Genomic DNA, 21,144 nt, shown 5'->3' with positions numbered 1-21,144 from the left:
CCTCATTTCATCAGCATCCTATTAAGACTTTTTTTTCCTGCAGATTAGTTATTTCACCAAGCAGACGCAGTGTGCATGTGTACTGGTGGATGATGAACCCTCCATGACCCAGTTACTAAGCTGTCATCCTGCAGAGGGAACAAAGAGTAGCAGCTGTCTGTCAACGGCCCGAACAGCACATGCTTCCATCCCAAATCAGCCGCTGCGCCACAAATAAACATGCTGGCTATTGGGCTGATCACACGGAGGTCGCTTCAAAAGTCAAGTCAACTGCATTAGCTCAGGATTACTTTTACTGCTTGATGAATCTTCTTAATGTCTGAAAGTAATATGTAAGCAATAACATGATCAGATTTTTTTTTTTTAATCTAAAGATGCTGAGTTTATAGATGCTGAAATCAAAAAAGGGATCCTTGACTGATTTTAGAAGGTGGTCTAAGCAATAATTTGTCTTTTCTTCCTCGATAAATTACTTTAAAAAACACACTCAGCTCACCATTTCATCAGCCAGCTGTTCTACACCTTTCCTAAAGAAACAGTCTCTAGCTTTTCAAATATGAGGATCTCGCACTTTTTTTGTGAATTTCATGTAATTGTTTGCAGGGGGGTTTTATGCTTGGAAAACAATGTGACACACTATTGTTAAAAAATGTTTTTCTGTTATTTATTTCTCCTTTTTGTCATAAAAAAGGAAATATTCACTACAAAAATGACTAAATATAAGCCACTGCTATGCAAACATCAGCTCATCTGTCAACAAGGTAGATATTGATGTACACAGGAGCATCCCTAGGTCTCATGATAGACATGTTTATGACACTATATAGGCTCAATGATTGATTGAAAACAACAAGTAGTGACAAGTCTATATCAGAGGTCCAAAGTGCTGATCAATCAACTGTGAAACCGATCAGCTTTACAAACAATGCTGCTGCTGCTGCTGTGAAAGACAAAAGATGCTGCTGCAGATGAAACCCTTGCACACACAATGGGATATTTCACTCTAGATCACCTCATGGCACACACTGCTGCAATGTAAAGACAGAACACGCACACACTCCCACAGAAGTGTTTTAAATGGCCAGCCTTGTTTACCTGCTGATTCACCGGTGTTGATCCAGTCCGGGTTTGCAATGCTGGCTATTGCAAAGATATCTGCTGCCAGAAACAGACACCCTGAAATGATCGTTAGTTTATCCATGTCGCCAGCCGAGAAAGCTGTGAATGACGTGGGAAAATGTCCAAAATGTGACTCCGGGGGTGCTGAGAGACACGCAGGGTGGCCGTTATCAGTCTAACCTCGCCCCCTTCAACAGGAGCCTGCTGTTGTGGTTCTGCTGTGCATTTTGCAGCAACATTAGCTCCTTCGCGTCAGCCAAGCGAAAGCCTCCAGCTACAAAAGGCTCAAATACGAGGCACAAAAGCATCACATCTCAAGTGCTTGCTGTAGCTCGCTAATGTAAAACGATAATTTAGTCAGCACCGAGCCCCCAAACAGCTTGAGTTGTCTTTTGGATCCGTTTTAACAGCTGCAGCCGCAGCAGCAGCAGCATCGGGGTACAGCTGCGGCTAGCAGGCAGCTAGCTAGCTATTTCCCAGATTCGGGCTCGGTGTGCCGAGCTGCGGCCCAGAGGCTGCTCGACGGCCGAGACCGCAACTGCGCTAGCATTTCAGGAACAATGTCACACAAACGGAGGTGCCGGAGAACAGAAGAAAGCTCCCCTCACTTGGCAATATCCGCGTTTATTTCTGTCTTTAGCTCAGGTTTGTTGTTACCCGTCAGGGAAACGAGAACCCATCACCCTCTGCTGCTGCTGGGACCCCGTTTTCCTTCTCCGCTGGAATAGCATCTGGTGCTTTCGGTCCGTTAGCCTGCCAGCCTCTACCCGACTCCTGTGTTGTCCTGCTCCGGACCACGGTGATGGGAAGCCCGGAGTTTAAAACGGTGCGTATTTCAATCCAAAAGCAACGCTGTGAGTCCTAGCCTGGACGTTATTGTTATGCTTTCCAACCGTATGCCCACCGCTAGCTCAACCTCCCCTCCTGCTTAATGACATCAGGCGGACACCCCCACGCAGCGTCATAAACACACACACATACACACACCTCGGTGTCTTCACGTTCGGTGAGGCGGTATCTCGCGATACTGAGTGAAGACTGGGGGTCTTTTGTCCTGAAAATAGTGCTGTGCGATCCTGCAAATGCTGGCATGGACCCGATACCAAGTAAACACAGAGCGAGTACTGCCGATACCGATACTGATACTTTTAGCCTATAATGGGCAGCTTATGATGTATGAGAGGAATCATTTGTTTGCAAACTGTGAAAATATTTTAGTGATTACAAAATCACTGATTTTTATTTTCCACAATAATTAGTTAACATCTTTCAGCTTTTCATTTATTTTGAAACGGTTTTTTTTTTTTTTTTGGAGACATGGAATGTAATTGCGCAGGTCTCCAAAGCGGCTCAACTTCTCTTAATTACCCCCAAAGGCTATAAATAAAATATACCTGACAGTCAACACAAAAGAACATGAGGGTTTTCTTTCTTTTTCATTTCTAAAAATAACATATTTCACACAAGTCAAATCAAGGGCGTAGATTTGGCATGGACGGAAGGGACATGTCCCCACCAATATCCAGCGATTATTGAAATGTCCCCACCAATAATTTGATCTCTGCGAGTAAAGAAAAACAAACCCGATAGAAAGAAAAAAAACGATCTGTCAACGTCTCATTCACCCAGCGGTGCAGAAAGAGTTAAATTACGTTCTCTCCTACATCATGTGACAAATATGGCCAATGTGATTGGCTGTGCCTTTCAGGGCGCTCTGTTTAGTTTTAGCAGCGGCAAGCCTGCGCTGCGAGGCCCTGCAAGGAGGAGAGGAGGATGGCAGCACAAAGGAAGAACCTGGATATAAGATAGTATTTTTCAAAGAAACCTGTAAGTCACTTAAAGTCAAGTTCACTCATAAAATGTGTCCGTCATAATAACGTTACAGGCTATGCTAGGCTTTGGCCCACATCAGCACTATTAGTTATCTCAGTCTCCCAGAGTAGCATTTCTAATTTTGATTGAAACTGTCAGAGAAAACGGAGCCTCGAGCAAGCCAGGATATTAGTTTACAGAGGCTGTTAAAAATATATGTCTAACGTTAAAATGTTGGTGACACAATAATTTCTTCCTAATGGTACTGACATATTCATAGGGTTCATTTTTGAGACAAAATATCACGAGGTAGTCATGATATTGCAAATATTCCACCTTGTAGTGCAGTTTGCACAAATTGTTCTAAAAATGCACTCACCCTACAAACATTAATGATGAGTGACAGAAACACTGAAGCAGCCACCCATTTTATTCTTATTGTCATGTATGTATTTGTCAGGTGACAGAAGAACCAACACAAAGCTCAGAGAGTAATGGTGACACAAGATCACAGGTGAAATTGGATGATGACCTGGTGGTTCATGACTGTATTTGAAGCACATGTGTGACTGCATGTATTTGGAATGTCTCACTGTTATTTATCAGGTGACAGAGGCAGCTCTGCCATGTTGTAGCTCAGACAGAGGTGAAGAGGCGAGGTCACAGGTGACGATTTGGTGCTATAGATTAACTAGTATTTATTATCATGACAATTGTTAGGCTGCTGATGTAAATTGATTCATAGTGTATGTTTGACAAAGAATCTGAATTGACATGTCTCACTTTTTATATGGCACGAATCAATGTGTTATTTTATCAGGTGGCAATATGTCCTAGTGCAGTCAGAGGGGAAGAGCCAGGGCCAAAGGGGAGGCACATCAAGCACATAATAATTTTAATCTGAGGATAAAACGCATGTACGGAGCCTGAAAGAAGCTTTAGTTCTCTCAGAAGACTAAAAACATGGCTAAGGTTAACAATGACTCAAATGAGATTAAACAATGCTGCTGTATGTCCACCAGGAGAGACTGGACAGTATAGGTGTAAAACAAATATGTCAGCAGTTTATCTCAGTTAACGAGAGGAGCAGGCATGTGTTTGGCTCCTTCGAATAGTGGGCATTGAGTTGTTGTGTGGGGCACCAGTAGTCCATGTCTGTTGCTGTAATCATGTTTAGAATAAAAAATCCCAGCTCACTGATTTGATCGGGGCAATAGTGCCTAAAATGTTGCATAATTTTGCTGAGAGATCTTTTACTTTGTGGTAATCTTAGATGAGTAGTTTTATGGACAAAAACCACCAGGTCATTCAGTGTTCCCTTAGTGCTAATGTATCAGAGATGTTGCTGTACTATAACTGAAGTAATGTTGTGAAGTCCTTAAAGTCATATTCTTTTATTGTCATGACTGTATTTGAAGCTGTTTTTATTTTTGTATGATACTTGATTTATATGGAATGTGGCTGAAGTAAACTAAAGTCTAAAATACTTAGTCATTTGTTTAATAGTAATTTAACATTATATAATTCACATATAAAACTATGAATTGTAATTTTAAATGTTTTAAAAGCATGTAGAATAGCATATGTAGGCAAGTATATTTCTCCTTTTTATCAAGAAGCAAAGACAAAAAGGGAAAAAACAGAAATAGGGCAGGGTTCGGCGGTTGAATCATCCGTCCCCACCAATGCCAAAACCAAATCTACGCCCTTGAATCAAGTAATCGTATAAAAACACCTTTGTCTTAATAATGACCAATAATAAGAGAAAAAACACGGTCTTTCATAATAAACTGCTCATTGGTTTTCATTTTAGAAATTGCGGTGTTTTAATAGTTATAACTGCACACAACATCTGCTAATTTTTCACATTTTAATTGGCCTAAAAGACCTTGTGAACTTAAGAATATCGATCCTGTCACGCTAATATCAATCCAGTACCAGCACTGGTATTAATACTATATAACTGCTGTTAGACTTAGGCTTCCTTTTCTAAATGTTCAATATTTAAGTGCAGAAATGATTAGTCTTTTTTTTTTCCTTTTTGATTTTATAGCCATTTACAGAATGAAAAGTATAAGTTATCCTAGAGTGTGCAGGGACAACATGCCCAGAGGGAAGTTTCCCATTTAAATATCACGTATTCCATTAAATAATTACACCTTTCTGCTACTTTTTTGCACAAACTCCACATCTTGTGTGCAACTATTCATCTGACAGATACAAGTCAGTCTGCACATTAATAGGCACCTTACAGAATACACGGGGGGCATAAAATAATGCATTTGTTAAATTGCAGAAAAATGTTGAGTGCATGATGAGAGCTGGCAAATGTTAAACAACCTCAGTCATCTCAGGAAGTAGAGATGGCTTAGGCCTTTACTGTAGAGAGCTTCTATGTTTTAAATGAAACCCAGTTTATTGCCAGTATGGTAATAGCTCTTTTACTGACGATCTACAAGACAACCCTCAAACATCAACTTATGTTTGTGCGCTTTTGGGTCCCCCCACTGGCTGATGAATGAAACAAAACCTCTTGGTGCTAAAAGTGCTCATTACCTAAAATAACAGCTTTTTGCTGCCAGTGTTGGCACACAGTGCTAACGTCATCGAAAACCAAGCACTCTTCAAGATGATGGTGTGGACTCATCAATCTCATGCAGAAGACCGCACTGGTGCACGGCACACATGCCAGAAACTTGTCATTCAAAAATGCAAAATCAAGCAACAACCCAAGTGTTTTACTGTAATTGTTTTAATTTACACAGATGTACAGTTACACTGATGAATCCACCCTCCTCCCTCCCAACAGACGTTACAATTCTGCAGCTCAGTCTGTTGGTGCTCACACATACTGCAGGATAAACTACAAATGACAGGTGACATCCAATGAACTGCTGCAGGAGGCAACATCCAGGCATAGCATGCCCAAGCAGAAAGAAAAATCAACTGTTCTTATTATTCTTATGTGCATTTTCATACTTCATCCACAAATGGTGTATTAATGAGGTGTCCGCTAGCTGACATGGTCTTCTTGCCATCCACAAATTTCTTTGCAGCCTGTAAAGAAAACAGAGAGCAAATTCACTGACGGGCAATATTTCCAAATATATCCCAGTATTTATAGTCCACTGAAGCCCTGCCGCAGCTCCGACACTACACAGAACACCACACAGCGACTAAACACAAATGCAAGTTTAAACATATGAATAAATAGCCTGCACGGATAATTTAATAACTTTTTGTTTGTTAGTGTAGTCTTCAGGGATATATTTTCAAACTGAGACTGCCACCAGTGCTCAGAGGAACTACAGTGTTTCTTACTATATTTGACATGCAGTTCAAATGTGAAACTAAAAGAATATTTACTCTGTAATGATCTGTATAATCCCAAAAGCCCTTCAGTAAAACGCACCGTCAACATGATGTATCGCATCGCTTCTTAATGAACTGTTGTTTTATTTGGTCATGAACAAGCTAGTGAGCCTTTACTGGATGATTTATGACTCCAACCCACGCTATACTACAGATGGGGTACATAAAGGTAAGACTGCTGCCCACTCCACAATGCCACTGCAACCCAGTAATGTAACAATGATGCGACATGTGTTGAATCTAAAAACAACATGTATATAAGTGTGGTCAGAAATTTACAGGGCCATGGATGTCATGGTCATTTTTAATGATTTGTTAAAACTTTTTAAAACTTTTTCAGGGTGGAATGATTGTACAGTATACTTTAATGACTATTTCAATTTATTATGGATTTTCTCTAATCCACACAGGGTCAAAAGTATGCTTATAACCTCAAATACTTACTTAATAATAACTTTTAATAAGTGGTGCTGAAGGTTCTACAATGCCTTTTCATTTGATAACTCCTATTAACTTCTTGTTAGTGAACTAACGAGAGAGACTGACTACAACTGGTAGTTTCTCTTTGCCAACATAGAAAGGATTTGTTTAACAGCACTCATGTGTCTCGTCATGAGACACATCAAGACCCTGCTGCCCCCCTCACTGGACCCACTGCAATTTGCATACCGCCATAACCGCTCAACGGATGACGCCATCTCCACTGCACTCCATCTTGCCCTCACACACTTGGACAAGAAGGACACACACGTTCGAATGCTGTACATAGATTTCAGCTCAGCATTCAACACGATCATCCCCCAACAACTGATCGGAAAGCTGAGCCTGTTGGGCCTGAACACCTCCCTCTGCAACTGGATCCTGGACTTTCTGACCGGAAGGCCTCAGTCAGTACGGATCGGGAACTGCACCTCCAGCACCACCACACTGAGCACTGGGGCCCCACAAGGCTGTGTGCTCAGTCCTCTGCTATTCACACTGCTGACTCATGACTGTGTAGCAACACACAGTTCAAATCACATCATTAAGTTCGCTGATGACACGACCGTGGTGGGTCTCATTAGCAAGAACGACGAGTCAGCGTACAGAGAGGAAGTGCAGAGGCTAACAGACTGGTGTAAAGACAACAACCTGTCTCTGAATGTTGACAAGACAAAAGAGATGGTTGTTGACTTTAGGAGGACACGAGGCGACCATTCACCGCTGAGCATCAACGGCTCCTCTGTGGAGTCGACAGCACCAAATTCCTGGGCGTCCACCTGGAGAAGGACCTCGGCTGGTCCCTCAACACCAGCTTCCTGCACAAGAAAGCCCAACAGCGTCTCTTCTTTCTGAGAAGACTGAGAAAGGCCCAGCTTCCACCACCGATCCTGACCACCTTCTATAGAGGAACTATCGAGAGCATCCTGAGCGGCTGTATCACTGCCTGGTTTGGGAACTGTGCCATATCGGACCGCAAGACCCTACAGCGGATAGTGGGAACAGCAGAGAAGATCATCGGGGTCTCTCTCCCCTCTATTAAGGACATCTACACCACACGCTGCATTCGCAAAGCCACCAGCATTGTGGCTGATTGGACACACCCCTCTCACACACTCTTCACACTCCTGCCATCTGGAAAAAGGTACCGAAGCATTCGGGCACACACATCCAGACTGTGCAACAGCTTCTTTCCACAAGCCATCCGTCTCCTCAACAAAAAGGGACTGGACTGATACACACACACACACACACACACACACACACACACACACACACACACACTATCACTCAGCTCAACTCAACTACCTCAAAGCATTGAGACTGGACTTACACATCAACCTGTAAATGCTCTTTTTGCACAATATTTTTATGTTTACTGTTCCTGCACTACCTACATACCAAGTATGTTTACTGTTTCCTTTGCACTACCTACCTAGTTAGATAGTTAGTTTTAGTTAGATAGTTAGTTTTTGTTAATTTATGTTGTAATTTATGTTAGGTCAGTCTGTCCTGTCTCTAGTTAGCTAGTTTAGTGTTTTTCTGTTAATTTATGTTGTAAATTTATGTTGCATGTAGCACCTTGGCCCTGGAGGAACGTTGTTTCGCTTCACTGTGTACAAACTGTATATGGTTGAAGTGACAATAAAGCCAACTTGACTTGACTCGACTCACTGGACTGAGCAATACTCAGAATAATGGAAAAGTCTGAGGAACCAAGGAAGTGTGGTCAAATATCTCCACAGAATCATACCAGAAGCTTGTTAATGATGAAAAGCAACTGGCTGAGGTGCAACTTGCTAAGGGACATTTACCAAATATTAATAGGGGTGTATGCACGTATTTGTATATATAAGTATTTTGAAAGTCTTTAGGATGATGTATAGATGTGATGTATGTAAAGATGTATGCTTTACAAACATTCCACCCAGTTCAAAGAAATCATTAAAAGCCCAAAATTACCATGACATTCATTCCCTTAATGAGTTGATGTAAACGTCTGACCACAACTGTACTCCAGACTGCAATAATCACTTCTAACACAGGAGTTTGCTTGTTCTTCTGCAGATGTTTGTTAAGTCATGCTATTAAAATCTCACTGAAAGCACACACCTTAACCACATCATTCTGGGTGACGGCATCTATAGCCTTGAGGACAGCGTCAGGGGCCTGGTATACTCCAGCGGTCAGAGCCTGAGCACCAATCTCCTCAAGCAGGCCCTCTGAGCTCTCCATCGACATCAAGTACTCTGCTTTCACCTGGTTCCTGCACAGAGACGTCAGACATAGACAGGAGTGAGCAACAGCCCAGTTAGAGCTCCACCTGCGCCATCATTTTATGAACTTACTTTGCTCTGGTGATGTCAGCCTCAGACACGCCTCCCTCAGCCACACCCCTCACCTGTGCAATGGCGGCTTTGATCACCTGCACAGAGAGAATAAGCAGTGGCGATTCTGGCATTTCTGCAAAATTTTTAAATCAAGTTAGACACAGAAAACTAGGCAACTACCTCTCCTGCAGAGGCAGCTTGTGCAATGGTATAGACCCCAAACAGGCCGGAGTCGGAGTACGAGACGTTGAAGGCAGTGGCCTGGAAGACAACCAGAGGTTATCTGATGTAGAGTGAGAAACTGTGCATTTACAACAAGAACAGCTAAGCATCCTAAAAAATAAAACTATTCTAAATACTCCAATTGAGGCAAATCATGCTTTCAACAGATGTTAAAAGATTTCTGGATAAGCTTCCCCGAGAGACTTCATCAAAGGAAAAGACCACTGAAGCCTTTTCTTTGTCTGTCAGTTCCAGACTGACGGAAAGCATCCTGCGCCAGTTTTTGGCTTTTTTGACAGATTTCTGCACATAGGTTAAATCGGGGGAACAGATCTCAGAAAGACTCACTAAAAATGGACTTGAACTGTTACGGCTACGAAAACCAATGTTGCTGTCCTGTTTCAACTCACATCAAAGGGCTGTGTGGTAGCTTTGGCGATCCCCTGGCTCAGTTTGCTGGTGATGCTGGAGCCCCTCTTTACATGTGGACCAGCTCCCAGGATCCTTTGCAGCACACTGAAAGCATTAGCCTCGGCACTACCTGTCACAGCACCCTCACTGGCAATCAGAGCGTGGACCAGGTCATCCTTGTTCTGCACTCGCAGCTCACCTAACACACAATATTTCCTCATGAGAACAAAGCAGCAGTAGATTGCAAAACAATTTAATGTTGCTATTTTTAAAACACAAGCTCTTACCTCCACGGTACACAGATTTAGCCACAGGGGCCCCAACCCCACTGCGGGCACTCAAGAGCCCCTCACCCACTTGCCTCAGGACCGAGTGGTTTACACCTGAACTTGACAACATGTGTAAATGAGTCAAGTGGAACAGAGTTCTGACATGTCAGCAGTGACTCACTATCTCATTGAGATTTAAGACAAGCGTAAGCACACACGTAAGCAAGACTGCTTAGGCTGGAGATGGAGATGGCTAACTACCTATTAGGAAAGCCACATGAAGAAGGGGGGCAGCTGTGATGAAGCAATCAAGGCTGGACAACACTCACCTAGTCCTACTAGAGCCATTCTGCCAGTGGTGAAATGGTCCTCAACAAATGACTTAAGCTACACAGGGAATGATAAGGAGGAGGACAGGTCTTTAAGTGCATCATAAAAAGTACTATTTTGCTAACTGAATAGTTCCCTTTAAGACCCTTAAGATAAAAAAAAAAAAAAGAAGTAACGCATATCCTTACCTGTTGAGAGGAGACATGGCCGACCATGAAGTCAGGGCAGTACAGAGAGTTGGACAGGGTGTTTTTGTATGCCGCTTCATGCAACTTCTCAATTACTTCTGCAGGAGAAAATAGAACAAGACACAATGAAAACGTTAAATATGGATCATCAAAAACTGCTGCATCTAAAAAACAAACAAAAACAGCAATAATGCACAGGACTTTTTTCAGAGATCAAGTTAATTAAACAACTTTTGCACAAGTATTAAAGTATGTCAGAAACCACGCAGAATATAATATATCTACATTAATATGAAAGGGACTGGAATGCTTACTGCTCAATGAGGCTACAGATCTGACTGAAATGCCACAAAAAAACTAAAATGCCTCAATCCCAACAGCTCACGCTAAGCATTTCTAAAGTGGCCACAAAACTCAGAGCAAAAACATTGTGTAGCCTTGAGGTCTACAGCAGCTCAGAGAGAAGATTTTTGATGTTTTACATAATTATAGCCAAATAAAATCATCAAGGATATTCTTTAGAAATTAAAAATCCCTTTCACATCTGATAATACAATTTCCTCAGTAAAAATACGGGCACCTATCTGAGGACACTGCTGAGCCAGAGCCTTGTCAACCTTCACTCTGGGCGTCAGTTCGTCCACCTCCCATGGCCGAAACTCCTGAGCTGTAGTCACATTGACTAGAAACTCCATTAACGAATCTCTGGACACAAATAGGACAGCGAAGTGTCAACACAGTCTGACGAGTTTTAATAAAAATAGAGAAGAGAAAAAAATAACTTGATGTTAATATAGGGGCACTTACATGTCATCTCTCAAACAGTCGGCAGTGTAGACCATTGTCTCTCTTGACGATGTCACGCTGCATGGAGAGAAATGACAACACAGATGATTCAGTGTGGTCCGCTGTATAATTTTGAGCAACAAAAGCAGCAACGGTCAGTGTGTGCATGTGCATGAAGTGTGCTCACTGACCTCAGGCTGCCCCCAATTGCTTCCACACTGCGACAGATCTTGAAGGCAGACGCTCCCTTTGTAGTCTACAAAAGCAAAAATAAGATAGGTAAGCAGCGTAGGCTGTCAGGCTGAAGGTAGAGGTGCTGATAAAAAAGAAGTGCAGTCATTTGCTTCTTATCATGGTAAGAATAACCTCAGGAATAATTAATTTAGCTATCACACGCTTACAAGCTCATTCACAGTTTACCAGGTTCGCTGCCAGTCGTAACACATGGGAGACACCCTGGTTCTCCACGGTCTCATAGCGACTCCCAGCTTTCACAAACACACCAACACTTGACACGGGGGAGTAGTTTTCCAGCGAAGCTATCACCAAGCCGTTTGGGAGCTTGGACACCTGAAGGAGGAAAGAAAAAATGTTACACAAAACACACAACTTTCACACAGAAACAAAACTAATGGTACACTGCAACTTAAGATGACACCGGCAATTAGAAAAATACTGCAAAAGCTCACAAAACACACCAGAAGTGTTTTTTCGGAAGAAAATATCATGACAACCGGCTGTGAGTTAATTTCCATTGTGTTTTGTTCGATTCGAGAGCAGCACCTACCTGGGCATCCTGGGGAGGAAGAGGTGCGCCTTTGGACGGTTTCAGACCTGAGAGGGGTTCAGCCAGACTACCGCTCCTCCTGGCAGCTGCATAGCAACGTTTCTGCAGGAAGATGACATCGTAATTAAAGACAATGACTTCATTAGCAGCTAAAATAAGAACAGGAAGTTATTACTGAATTATAGCCACAATCCTGTATATATTGTGCTGCTTTAAACTGTATGTAAACACTAGATTGGCGGAATCTTAATCCAACAAAGAGTAACATGACCTCTAATGTTACATAATAGCTGCTAACACATACAAGTGACACGTAGATTACACAAATATCACCAGCTAGGGAAGTCACCCCCTTTCTATCTCACATGGAGCTGCTTTAGGAAGGTCTTGAGCCAACAGCCCTGTGATCTAATCCTGCAATCGTCTAATATTATTTTTTACTTTTGATTGGATTTGCATAACTGATAATAGTAATTTTGCTTGCAGAAATGCCCAAAAGTATGATCTAGACCCTCCAAAACCAGGCCGTCTTAATAGGACCACAAAAACAAAACAGCACCTGAGTGTGCAGGCTGAGAGCAGCTTGACCTGACGTGACCTGTGCACATTTATGTCCCGGCAGCAAAGTCTGGGACTAATGTGGGAATGCATTGGCATCATATTTGGATAACACCGAATTTATGACCAAATAGGGGGCCTGGTTCGCTCAAAAGAGACGCTGGTGGACTGGAATTCAGGGATGACCTTCAGGTTACATCCAGCTTACCACAGCAATGCAAAAGGCGACATAAAATAGCTAAGCTAAGTCGAGCCCACACGCTTTTCAAATTGTATTTATATTTTTTGTTTATTTATGTTTTCAGTACGTGATGAAATGAGAACGTTGCCCCTAACTCGAGACAGAAACCGTTTTACGGTAGGTAAACTTGGAGAGCTAACCGGCTAGCAGGCTAACTGCTACAGCGAAGGTTCGGTTTTTTTAGACCGGGCCGAGCAGGGAGCAGATCCAGCGGATGACACCGCTCAGACCGCACCAACACAACAAAGGACTCACAGAGATAGTGTTCAGAGACTGTATTCCTCTCATGACTCCTCACTCTCTCCTTCAGCCGGTACAGAAAGACAGATATGGCGGCGGACTGACGTCTTACCCACAACTCACTGCGCCGTGTAGTAGCTAAACCTTTCAAAATAAAAGTATGACAGCGTGTTTCAAGTTTCCTTGAGCTAGTGAAAACTGTTCGGCTTGTGGCTCATTAACAACATCAGCAAATAATAATAAAAACATCATTCCTCCTCTTTTCCTCCTGCTTGGCATCTCCATCTTCAACATCCTTTGTCCAGTATATCCACTCCCCCTCCTCTGGACGTGTTCAAACTATCTCAGCGTCTCTAAACTTATTTCCAAAGTGCTCGACCTGAGCTGTCCCTCTGATGTACTGACTTCTAAACCTGTTAATTACAGTCACTCACCTTCTATCTTTTTGTGACATAATAGCAGGTCTCACCACCATCCTGTAAACCTTCCCTTTCACGTTTGCTGCTATCCTTCTGTCCCACTCCATCCTGCCTACCTCTCTTTTTTGCACTCTCCATCACTCTGGAAAGTGGACCCCACACATTTCAACTTTATTTGCCTCTCTAAAATGTTTTTCAGATGCACACAGCCTCCAGGAATTTAATGAGATAAATTTAGCTAATGAAGCATCGGTTTCACCAAACACAATAAAATTGTTGCTGGTCTTTTATGTAAACTTTCGGTTTTTTAGACTGGAAAATATTCCTGCTTCCTAATTCAGCAGTTATGATGCTCAGAAATGCTGGAAAAACTTCTCAGCCCCAGGAAATCAGGGAAAGCCTGTAAGTTGGAAAAGCATAGATACAATTTTACATGGCATTAAAGGTATTGTACCAAAAAGGTGGTGTGGATGTCACAAAGTCTACTACAGCAAACTGAAACTAAGCTAAAAAACTAAACTTAGATGTGGAAAAAAATCAATTTAGTTAATAAAACAAAAATAAAAACTAGACTATTTAAATAACTATTACACTAACTGAAATGATTTTGTGAACTTGGCAAGCTAAGTAAAATGTATTTAAAATACAGACGAAAAATACTTAGTCTTTGCCAGCTGGGTGCATTTTGGGGCATTTTTACTGTAATACTGTAATTTCCCTAAATCTTGCCTTTGATATCATGTTAATTAAAAAGTTACTATTATTATTATTATTATTATTATTGCCATTTCGTCATTATTTACAGTTTTAGTTACACCATGGTGTTGCTTTCACCTTACAACTGAAAAACATTCCCCATTTCATCTTAAATTATTCTTTCGTTAACGCTGACTTCCATCGTTGCTGCCTGTAATCACTTTTAGTAGTAGTAGTAGTTTAAATTTCCTTCGCATTATCCCCCAGGTTTTATGGAGTATCTGGATTTTTATTATTTTGTTGTTGTTTTTGTTATCATCTCGTGCTAAAAGATCATGCGCTTCTTGTCCTCCACCCATTTTCTTCTTTTCCTTGCGGTCGGAGTTTCTCCGCTTCACCTGGAGATGAACGTGTTTCCTTAAATAGATAAACGTGGGTGTGGCTGTGTGGAGATCGCACGTAGGCAGCACGAGGCAGTCGTTAAATGTTGGTGGAAACTTTTTTCGCCGTGCGCAAAGAAACAAAATATGCGTAAAATTAATTATAATAATATGTTTATAAAACGTGCACACCGCCGTGCGTATGTTAGGAAGTCAGACTCATTTTGAACCAACAATGTGCAATCTGCATGCCACGCCCCCATTTCTCTATAGAAGGAAACACGTTTGTGTCCAGGTGAAGCGGAGCAAGCGGTGACAAGAAGCCTGAACCAGAAAGGAAAGAAAGAAGAAACCCAAAAAGAAATTTGACTGGAAAAAATCAATTCTATGGACAAGAAACACATCAAGAGCCTCAAAGTCCTCTGTACAACTGAAAGATTTCAAGATTGTAATATTAAACAAATCTTAATTTTAAAAACAAAACAGCATTAAACATGCTGACTGTATCTACTGCTGCTATGAGATTGTCATCCATCCCTCATTTACAGCTTCACACTCTGAGCCATAAATATGAAATACAGGTTATTGTCTGCATCATGTTGACAGTATCATCTGCTGTCTACATGTACATAATCAATAAAGCTGATTCTGATCTTGGGTATTTGATACTCTTGTAGCAGGAGTGTGCATTCATCAATACTTTTGAGTGTTTTCAGGCTTCATTTGTAAAAAGGAAAAACTAACCCACCGGCATTCACAGTACAGAAGTAAACATCTTTATTACAAGTCATTTTCACTTGAATTCACCAGTATGCATGACGCACATTACAAAAATATACTCAACATATAACAGGTAGTAAAGACAATCACTAAGAAGTTCAATGTGTAATTACAAAAAACACTCACATATACACCTTTGCCCCGCCCACACAGGTAACCTTCAAAAACATTCATAACTGACTTTTTGGCCACCAGAGCTTTTTAAGAGGACCATTCTCATCTTATCAACCTCCAATAAATACAGTCACATAATACAAAAATAACCCCATTGGCTGGGAAAACATCCAGATTGTGGCGCTCGGACAATAAAACAACTCAAAAATGTTCACATCATACAGAGCGAGTTTAGACTACGGACATCAGATCATTTATGTTAAGTCACTGCGCCTCTGCTGCCGAGCCACAAAAGGAAGGACCCCAAAGTGATTAAGACTTATTCCACAGGCTGTCACCAAACAGGTCCCAGAAACAGCTCAAGCAGCTCAGTGCCAGTTCCAGGCATCACTCCTCAGCACGCCAGTCTTCGCAGCTCTGAGTCTTGTAGCGCATAATCTCCAAGCAGAGTGCAATTTCAAAAAACGAAAACAAACAAAACCACAGGAGATTTCCCATTTGTCGTCCTCCCTCAGTTTTCACTGGGCGTCCCGGGACTGCTGCTCACTTGGATGTCCTTTCTAAGCCGGAGAGAGACGCAGCTGAGCCAGCTGCGGCTGGTAGGCATCTCCCCAACAATCTCCCACGTGTCCGTCTCGTCACAATACCTCTCGATAGTGTCGTGATATCTGCACGCAGAGCGGGATCAGCTTTAGACAACCTCATTGACCTCTCCTGTGTTTAATCCACAGGAATTTAAAGCCCCATTTCTTAATATTTCAAATATATCTGAGCTCTGCAATCGCCTGGAAAACACTAAATTTACAGGCAACGTCTTTTCTAGAAAGCTCCTCACCTGTCCCAGCCCTCTTCTCCTCCCAAGACGTAGATTTTGCCATCCACGACAGCAGCACCGGGCCGATAGCGTCGTTCCTTCATGGGGGCGCACATTGTCCACTGGTTGGTCTTTGGATTGTAACACTCCACTTTATCTGTGTTCTCTGTCGAGGCATGCCACCCGCCTACAAACACAGGATTTAACAGACATGACTGCACTTTTAGGAATCAGAACAAAGCAGAGTTAATGGGCTGGATGATAAGTTTGTTACCTATGACGTAAATCTTTCCTTTAAGAGTACAAGCAGCTGATCCAGAGCGGGCGATCTGCATGGGGGCGACCTCTGTCCATACTGCCGTTTTAGGGTTGTACACCTGTGCCAGATCTGTGCCGTCACCATCCTCTAGGACTGCACCACCTGCCATGACACGTCCCGAGTGAATAAATACACTACATACAATCAAAATGAACAAGAAAAAAAAAACAAAAACCCTGCATGTGTAAAAGCCTGCGTTTCCTACCAGTAACGTAGAGCAGGCCGTCCAGAGCCACCACTGCTGGACTTGTGACGGCCATCTTCACAGACTCTGTAAACTGCCAGGAGTTGGTGTGGGGGTTGTAGCACTCCACAGAGTCCAGACGTGAGCGTCCCTCCCACCCTCCCACTGCGTACACAAAGCCGTCAAGCATCACCAGGCCTGTGGGGAGAAGGCACAGCGGATAAATATACATGGTTGCTATTAAAAACCGTCCTTCAGTTTACAGTTGGATCTCTCATGGCCCGATCTAATTTTCATGTTTTCTGTCCTATTCATATACCATTACAACGACAGATGCTCATTAACGTAGGTCAACAATTGAGTTAATAAAGTCAGTATATGTAGAAGACATCACTATTAGCAATATTAAAGTACTTTTAATGCTCAGTTTTACTTATTTTCCACTTTTGGAGGCGCATAGATCATAAGGGCACAGCTATGACCACCTCAATCCTTCTGTTTGGGAGGGGCAGCCAATCAGATAAAAGCTGGGTTAGAGGGAGAGGAAAGGAGGTAAGACAGCTCATTAAGGGTCAGTTTATGATAAAGATTTTGAACTGTGCATCATGTAAGTGCCAAACATGAGGCCCAAAGGACAGAATTGGCCCAGCAAAGGCTACAATGGGGCCCACTGGAAGGCTTTGAAAAAAATGTGAATGAGTGTGTCGATTTTGAACTTCTAGCTGTGTTTTCATGAGTTTTACAGCTTTTCCTATTGATAAAGACGTCTACTATTGCCATTCATACTACACAAAGGCACTTATATCAAAGCACTTTCCTCCTCCTCAGCACCAAACAGCGAAAAAACAATTAAATGGCAAAAAGGGACCCATTTTTCTACCATCTGCTATGGAAATATCTGGATTCTCTCTTTTTTTTAAAGTAGGATTATATCAAAAGACTCCTTTTGGAGCTACTAAAATCAAACAAAGTTAGGATAGTTGATAGAGTTCTCGAGAAGAAAAATAGGGTAACGTGGCTGAAAGACAGAAGCTGTAATTACCAAGACTTCCTCACCTAACTCCGAGCGAGCTACATTCATGGGTGCCATTTCCATCCAGGAGTCAAAGCAGGGGTCATAGCGCCACATCTCTCTGCTGGCTGAGCCGTCGGGAAACTCTCCACCTGCCAAATACAGGGTCGAATCTACGGGCGGGGACAGGGAAGAAAGGTGATTGGATAAGCAGAAGTAGACATTTTCAGCACTTAAGCTTATCTGTGCATTTCGGAGAGTGTCTTAACCCATCAGGCTGAGTTTTACTGACCCCCTCACCTGAGACCACCAGCCCGTGTTTGCTCACGGCGAAGGGCAGGCATGCCAGGTTCTTCCACTGGCTCGTCACAGGATCGAAGCTCTCGACGCTGCGCAGCACCACCTTGTCGTCCTCCCCGCCAACTGTGACTATCACTTCAGCGGTTCCTGTTTCCGTGGCAACAGGAGTAGAGGAAGAGAGGAGTGAGCCACATATGTTAATGTAAAAGAAAAACGCAGCCTGTATGGTACAACATAAGAGTGCGTGGAGCAGCGAGCCATTTAATGTTCAACTTCCACTATTCTCTTGATTGGCATCTGGATTAGGTTAAAACTGTTCGGTCCACAGTTTGATAACACAAACCGGAAAAACCAGCAAACATCTAAAAACCTGGAATCCAAAATTTTTCTTCTAATAGAAGAAAATAGACCCAAATAATCATCTGTCCATTGAATAGCTGAGCATTCTTAACACCTTGCGGAGTATGAGGACGGGGAGACAGATGCACACTAACTGACAGAAAATAGTGCCATGCTAAAAATTATCTCTTTGATTCAGACATGAGTGTTTTTTATTTTTACCAGTGGACCTGCGAGGCCTCGCTCTTGGGCAGTAGAGCTCTCCACGCCGGTCCTTAAGCAGCAGATAGTCCTTGGCCTCAGAGATGAGCCTCTGGCAGACCTGGCTCTCCTTCACCACGTCCAGAGACTCAATCACATCATGGAGGTAATAGGGGCTGATGAGAGGCAGGCGGATGTGCTCCAGGACCTTTGAGGAACAAAAATGGAAAGGGATCTGATGGGTGGTACTCATGAGCAGCTGCTGTGGTCATGGATTTAAAGATGTATGATACCCCCCCTTTTTATTTTTAAATATAAGCCTGAAATTACCTGCTAAAAAGTCTCCTGTCCAGGTAAAATAAAGCACAGAGTACACTGATTTATAAGCCCACGTAAACATGAATGAACCTGACCTTTTCAAAGCTCTGTTTGCGAGAGGAACATTTATTCAACCACAACATGGCGGCTTCGAACACGGTCTCCTCTTTGGGCACGTTGAGGAGATCGCTGGCAAGGATTTCCGTCAGCTTGTCCACACACAGAGACAGAAACTCCTCCTGGAGAAAGACAGGAAGCACCAAGAGTTTGATTATTTATGTGAGGGCACAGCTTTGCATTAACAGTAGGTGATACAAGATTACCTCCTTCATGACTCCCTACTCTGGGTTTCCATCACACCCTCACCTGCTGACAGACTGTGCTGAAGTGCTCAAGGATGTAGTCCATGCTGCGTTTCTCCAGCACCTTACAGGAATGCGCCTCAGCAAAGCAGTGAATCCCCACGCAGTTCATCTCGTCCATCTGACGCTCCATGAAGCGACAGCAGGCCTCTCGGACCGCCATCACATCCAGCAGGTTGGCTGCTGCCAGCAGCGCCTGGACACAGATCACTTTCTAAGCACGCACGCGCTTCACGAATGACGGCATCGAAGAGGCGTGAGAAGATTCGTTACCTGCACGTTGGCTTTGGAAATGTAGACCTCTGATGTGTAGGCATAGCTCACCAGCATGCCAATCATCTGAGGCTCAACACCATTGATGGCAACACGCTCCTGCTTGGACTCTATGAGGTCAGCGGAAAACATCGCCTAAGGATAGAGAAGGATGGAGAAGGAAAACACATGATTCTAAAGGTGGAGTCCTTTTCAGTACGGACATACCTGTGAGGAAGAGTGCGTTTACCTGGAAGTAGGAGCTGAAAGATGCCAGGACTATGCGGTGGCAGGGGAACTCCTGTCCTCCGCAGCACAGAGTCACATCGCAGAAGGCGTTGTTGAGCCGCAGGCTGTTGAGGCCCTGCAGGACTGTGTTGGGGTGCCTGGTCTCCACAAACAGGTAGTCCTCGCTGCTCTGGGGAGCAGGGACAACGGCAGCAGTCGGGCTGGCTTCCTCCTGGACCTTAACGGTGGCGTTGATAGAAGAAGGCAGGAGCAAACCGGCGCTGACGGAGATTATTTCAGCCATGTCTGCCATTGCAAGCCAAGCCTGGGAGGCAAAATATCACAGTTAGCACTCTTGGACGCAAACTCAGACAATCAGAAAACGGGTTGAGACATAGCTGGCAACGCAAATCAGCCTCGCAAAGCACTAATTTGAAAGTGAAATGCGTGAAAGTGGCAGAAGGCTGCAAAGCAAGGCGGGGAGAGAGGACCCGAGATTGTCTCACTAATGAGGCTTAGCTGTGAGGCAGCGGCCAAAAGAAGCGGCTTTGTGCCGAGTCAGACTACTCAGACAGCTCAAGAACAGATATGCGATCCACACACAGGTGAGATTAATCACTAAGCAGCGGAGAGACCAAAACAACTCACCTGTTACACATAGTCGTGACTGCTGCGGAGGACTACTCGCTCTCCCACATACCAACCAAACCAGCTTCCGGCTGTCCTGAGCAACATTAAACGCCTCTCGCTGCAAGCCACGCCCACACACCCCCGGCAAACGTAAGAGGGTTCACCCCCATGTACTTCCTGCTTTGTTTGTTCATCAAAGAGTGACTCACAATTTTTTCCTTACTTTTTTGTTTTGTTTTGTTATTGCAGAGCAAAATCTGATCGTTTGCCAAAAAATATGATTTCCGGTATTTTCTAAAAAGTGTATGCAAACTGTTGCAAATGACTTATTGGCCTACAATCTGTGAAACACGTCAAAAACATTTCTCATGAATAATATCACGTCATTTTCAGCCACAAACAGCATTCCTGTCCTTTGCCAAAAACAGTTTTTGGCAAAGTGACTTCTATATATCCTTATTTACGCAGCTAAAAAGTGTCACTGATAAAAATGTCCTCTTTTTATACAGAGGTTCAGCCAAGAAGTCAGCAGAAATTGCAACAGACATAATATAACAGTTCTATAAAGATATTTTAATTGGCCAAAAAGGACTTCATTACAATGTAGGTACAATAATAGACAGTCATGAAGATATCTGCAAAACATGTAAT

At 43.0% G+C, this 21,144-nt stretch overlaps 3 protein-coding genes across 3 annotated transcripts in view; all 3 read right to left on the bottom strand.

Moving 5' to 3' along the window:
* Window positions 1-2,161, bottom strand: part of mosmoa (modulator of smoothened a) — a 29,340-nt gene extending 27,179 nt beyond the window's left edge. Inside the window, exon 1 of the mRNA XM_003456352.5 lies at window positions 1,096-2,161. Coding sequence (XP_003456400.1) covers window positions 1,096-1,201 — 106 coding nt within the window. The 5' untranslated portion in view covers window positions 1,202-2,161. The remainder of the gene's footprint in view (window positions 1-1,095) is intronic.
* A 3,504-nt stretch (window positions 2,162-5,665) lies between these two features.
* On the bottom strand, window positions 5,666-13,307 carry uqcrc2a (ubiquinol-cytochrome c reductase core protein 2a). Its single transcript, XM_003456353.5, has 14 exons — window positions 13,161-13,307; window positions 12,107-12,208; window positions 11,740-11,889; window positions 11,511-11,575; window positions 11,341-11,397; window positions 11,114-11,238; window positions 10,534-10,631; window positions 10,345-10,402; window positions 10,034-10,129; window positions 9,746-9,945; window positions 9,294-9,374; window positions 9,132-9,208; window positions 8,896-9,049; window positions 5,666-5,988 (listed from the first exon to the last, which is right to left on the bottom strand). Exons 1-14 carry the CDS (start codon window positions 13,191-13,193, stop codon window positions 5,905-5,907), a joined length of 1,380 nt encoding a protein of 459 aa, XP_003456401.1. The 5' UTR covers window positions 13,194-13,307; the 3' UTR covers window positions 5,666-5,904.
* Window positions 13,308-15,393: 2,086 nt separating this feature from the next.
* si:ch211-256e16.3 (kelch-like protein 20) lies at window positions 15,394-20,637 on the bottom strand. Its single transcript, XM_005461058.3, has 12 exons — window positions 20,512-20,637; window positions 19,886-20,188; window positions 19,657-19,791; window positions 19,388-19,579; window positions 19,117-19,260; window positions 18,725-18,911; window positions 18,164-18,310; window positions 17,908-18,036; window positions 16,873-17,049; window positions 16,623-16,769; window positions 16,370-16,535; window positions 15,394-16,202 (listed from the first exon to the last, which is right to left on the bottom strand). Exons 2-12 carry the CDS (start codon window positions 20,174-20,176, stop codon window positions 16,046-16,048), a joined length of 1,872 nt encoding a protein of 623 aa, XP_005461115.1. The 5' UTR covers window positions 20,177-20,188; window positions 20,512-20,637; the 3' UTR covers window positions 15,394-16,045.
* Window positions 20,638-21,144: the final 507 nt, after the last annotated feature.

This window comes from Oreochromis niloticus, linkage group LG4, assembly GCF_001858045.2.
Source record: "Oreochromis niloticus isolate F11D_XX linkage group LG4, O_niloticus_UMD_NMBU, whole genome shotgun sequence".
Lineage (NCBI taxonomy): Eukaryota > Metazoa > Chordata > Actinopteri > Cichliformes > Cichlidae > Oreochromis > Oreochromis niloticus.
The sequence above is the reverse complement of the archived record's forward strand: the minus strand, read 5'-3'. Positions and strand labels throughout refer to the sequence as shown.

Excerpts from the sequence above, each read along its gene's own strand:
- uqcrc2a (XM_003456353.5), bottom strand. The coding sequence starts at position 13,193 with ATGAGAGGAATACAGTCTCTGAACACTATCTCT. Across the intron at positions 11,576-11,739 it reads TACGACTGGCAGCGAACCTG|ACTACAAAGGGAGCGTCTGC; the intron begins GTAAACTGTGAA and ends TTGCTTTTGTAG. Across the intron at positions 9,209-9,293 it reads AAGCTGCCTCTGCAGGAGAG|GTGATCAAAGCCGCCATTGC; the intron begins GTAGTTGCCTAG and ends CTCTCTGTGCAG.
- si:ch211-256e16.3 (XM_005461058.3), bottom strand. The coding sequence starts at position 20,176 with ATGGCAGACATGGCTGAAATAATCTCCGTCAGCGCCGGTTTGCTCCTG. Across the intron at positions 18,912-19,116 it reads GCAAACAGAGCTTTGAAAAG|GTCCTGGAGCACATCCGCCT; the intron begins GTCAGGTTCATT and ends TGTTCCTCAAAG. Across the intron at positions 18,037-18,163 it reads ACACGGGCTGGTGGTCTCAG|ATTCGACCCTGTATTTGGCA; the intron begins GTGAGGGGGTCA and ends CCCCGCCCGTAG.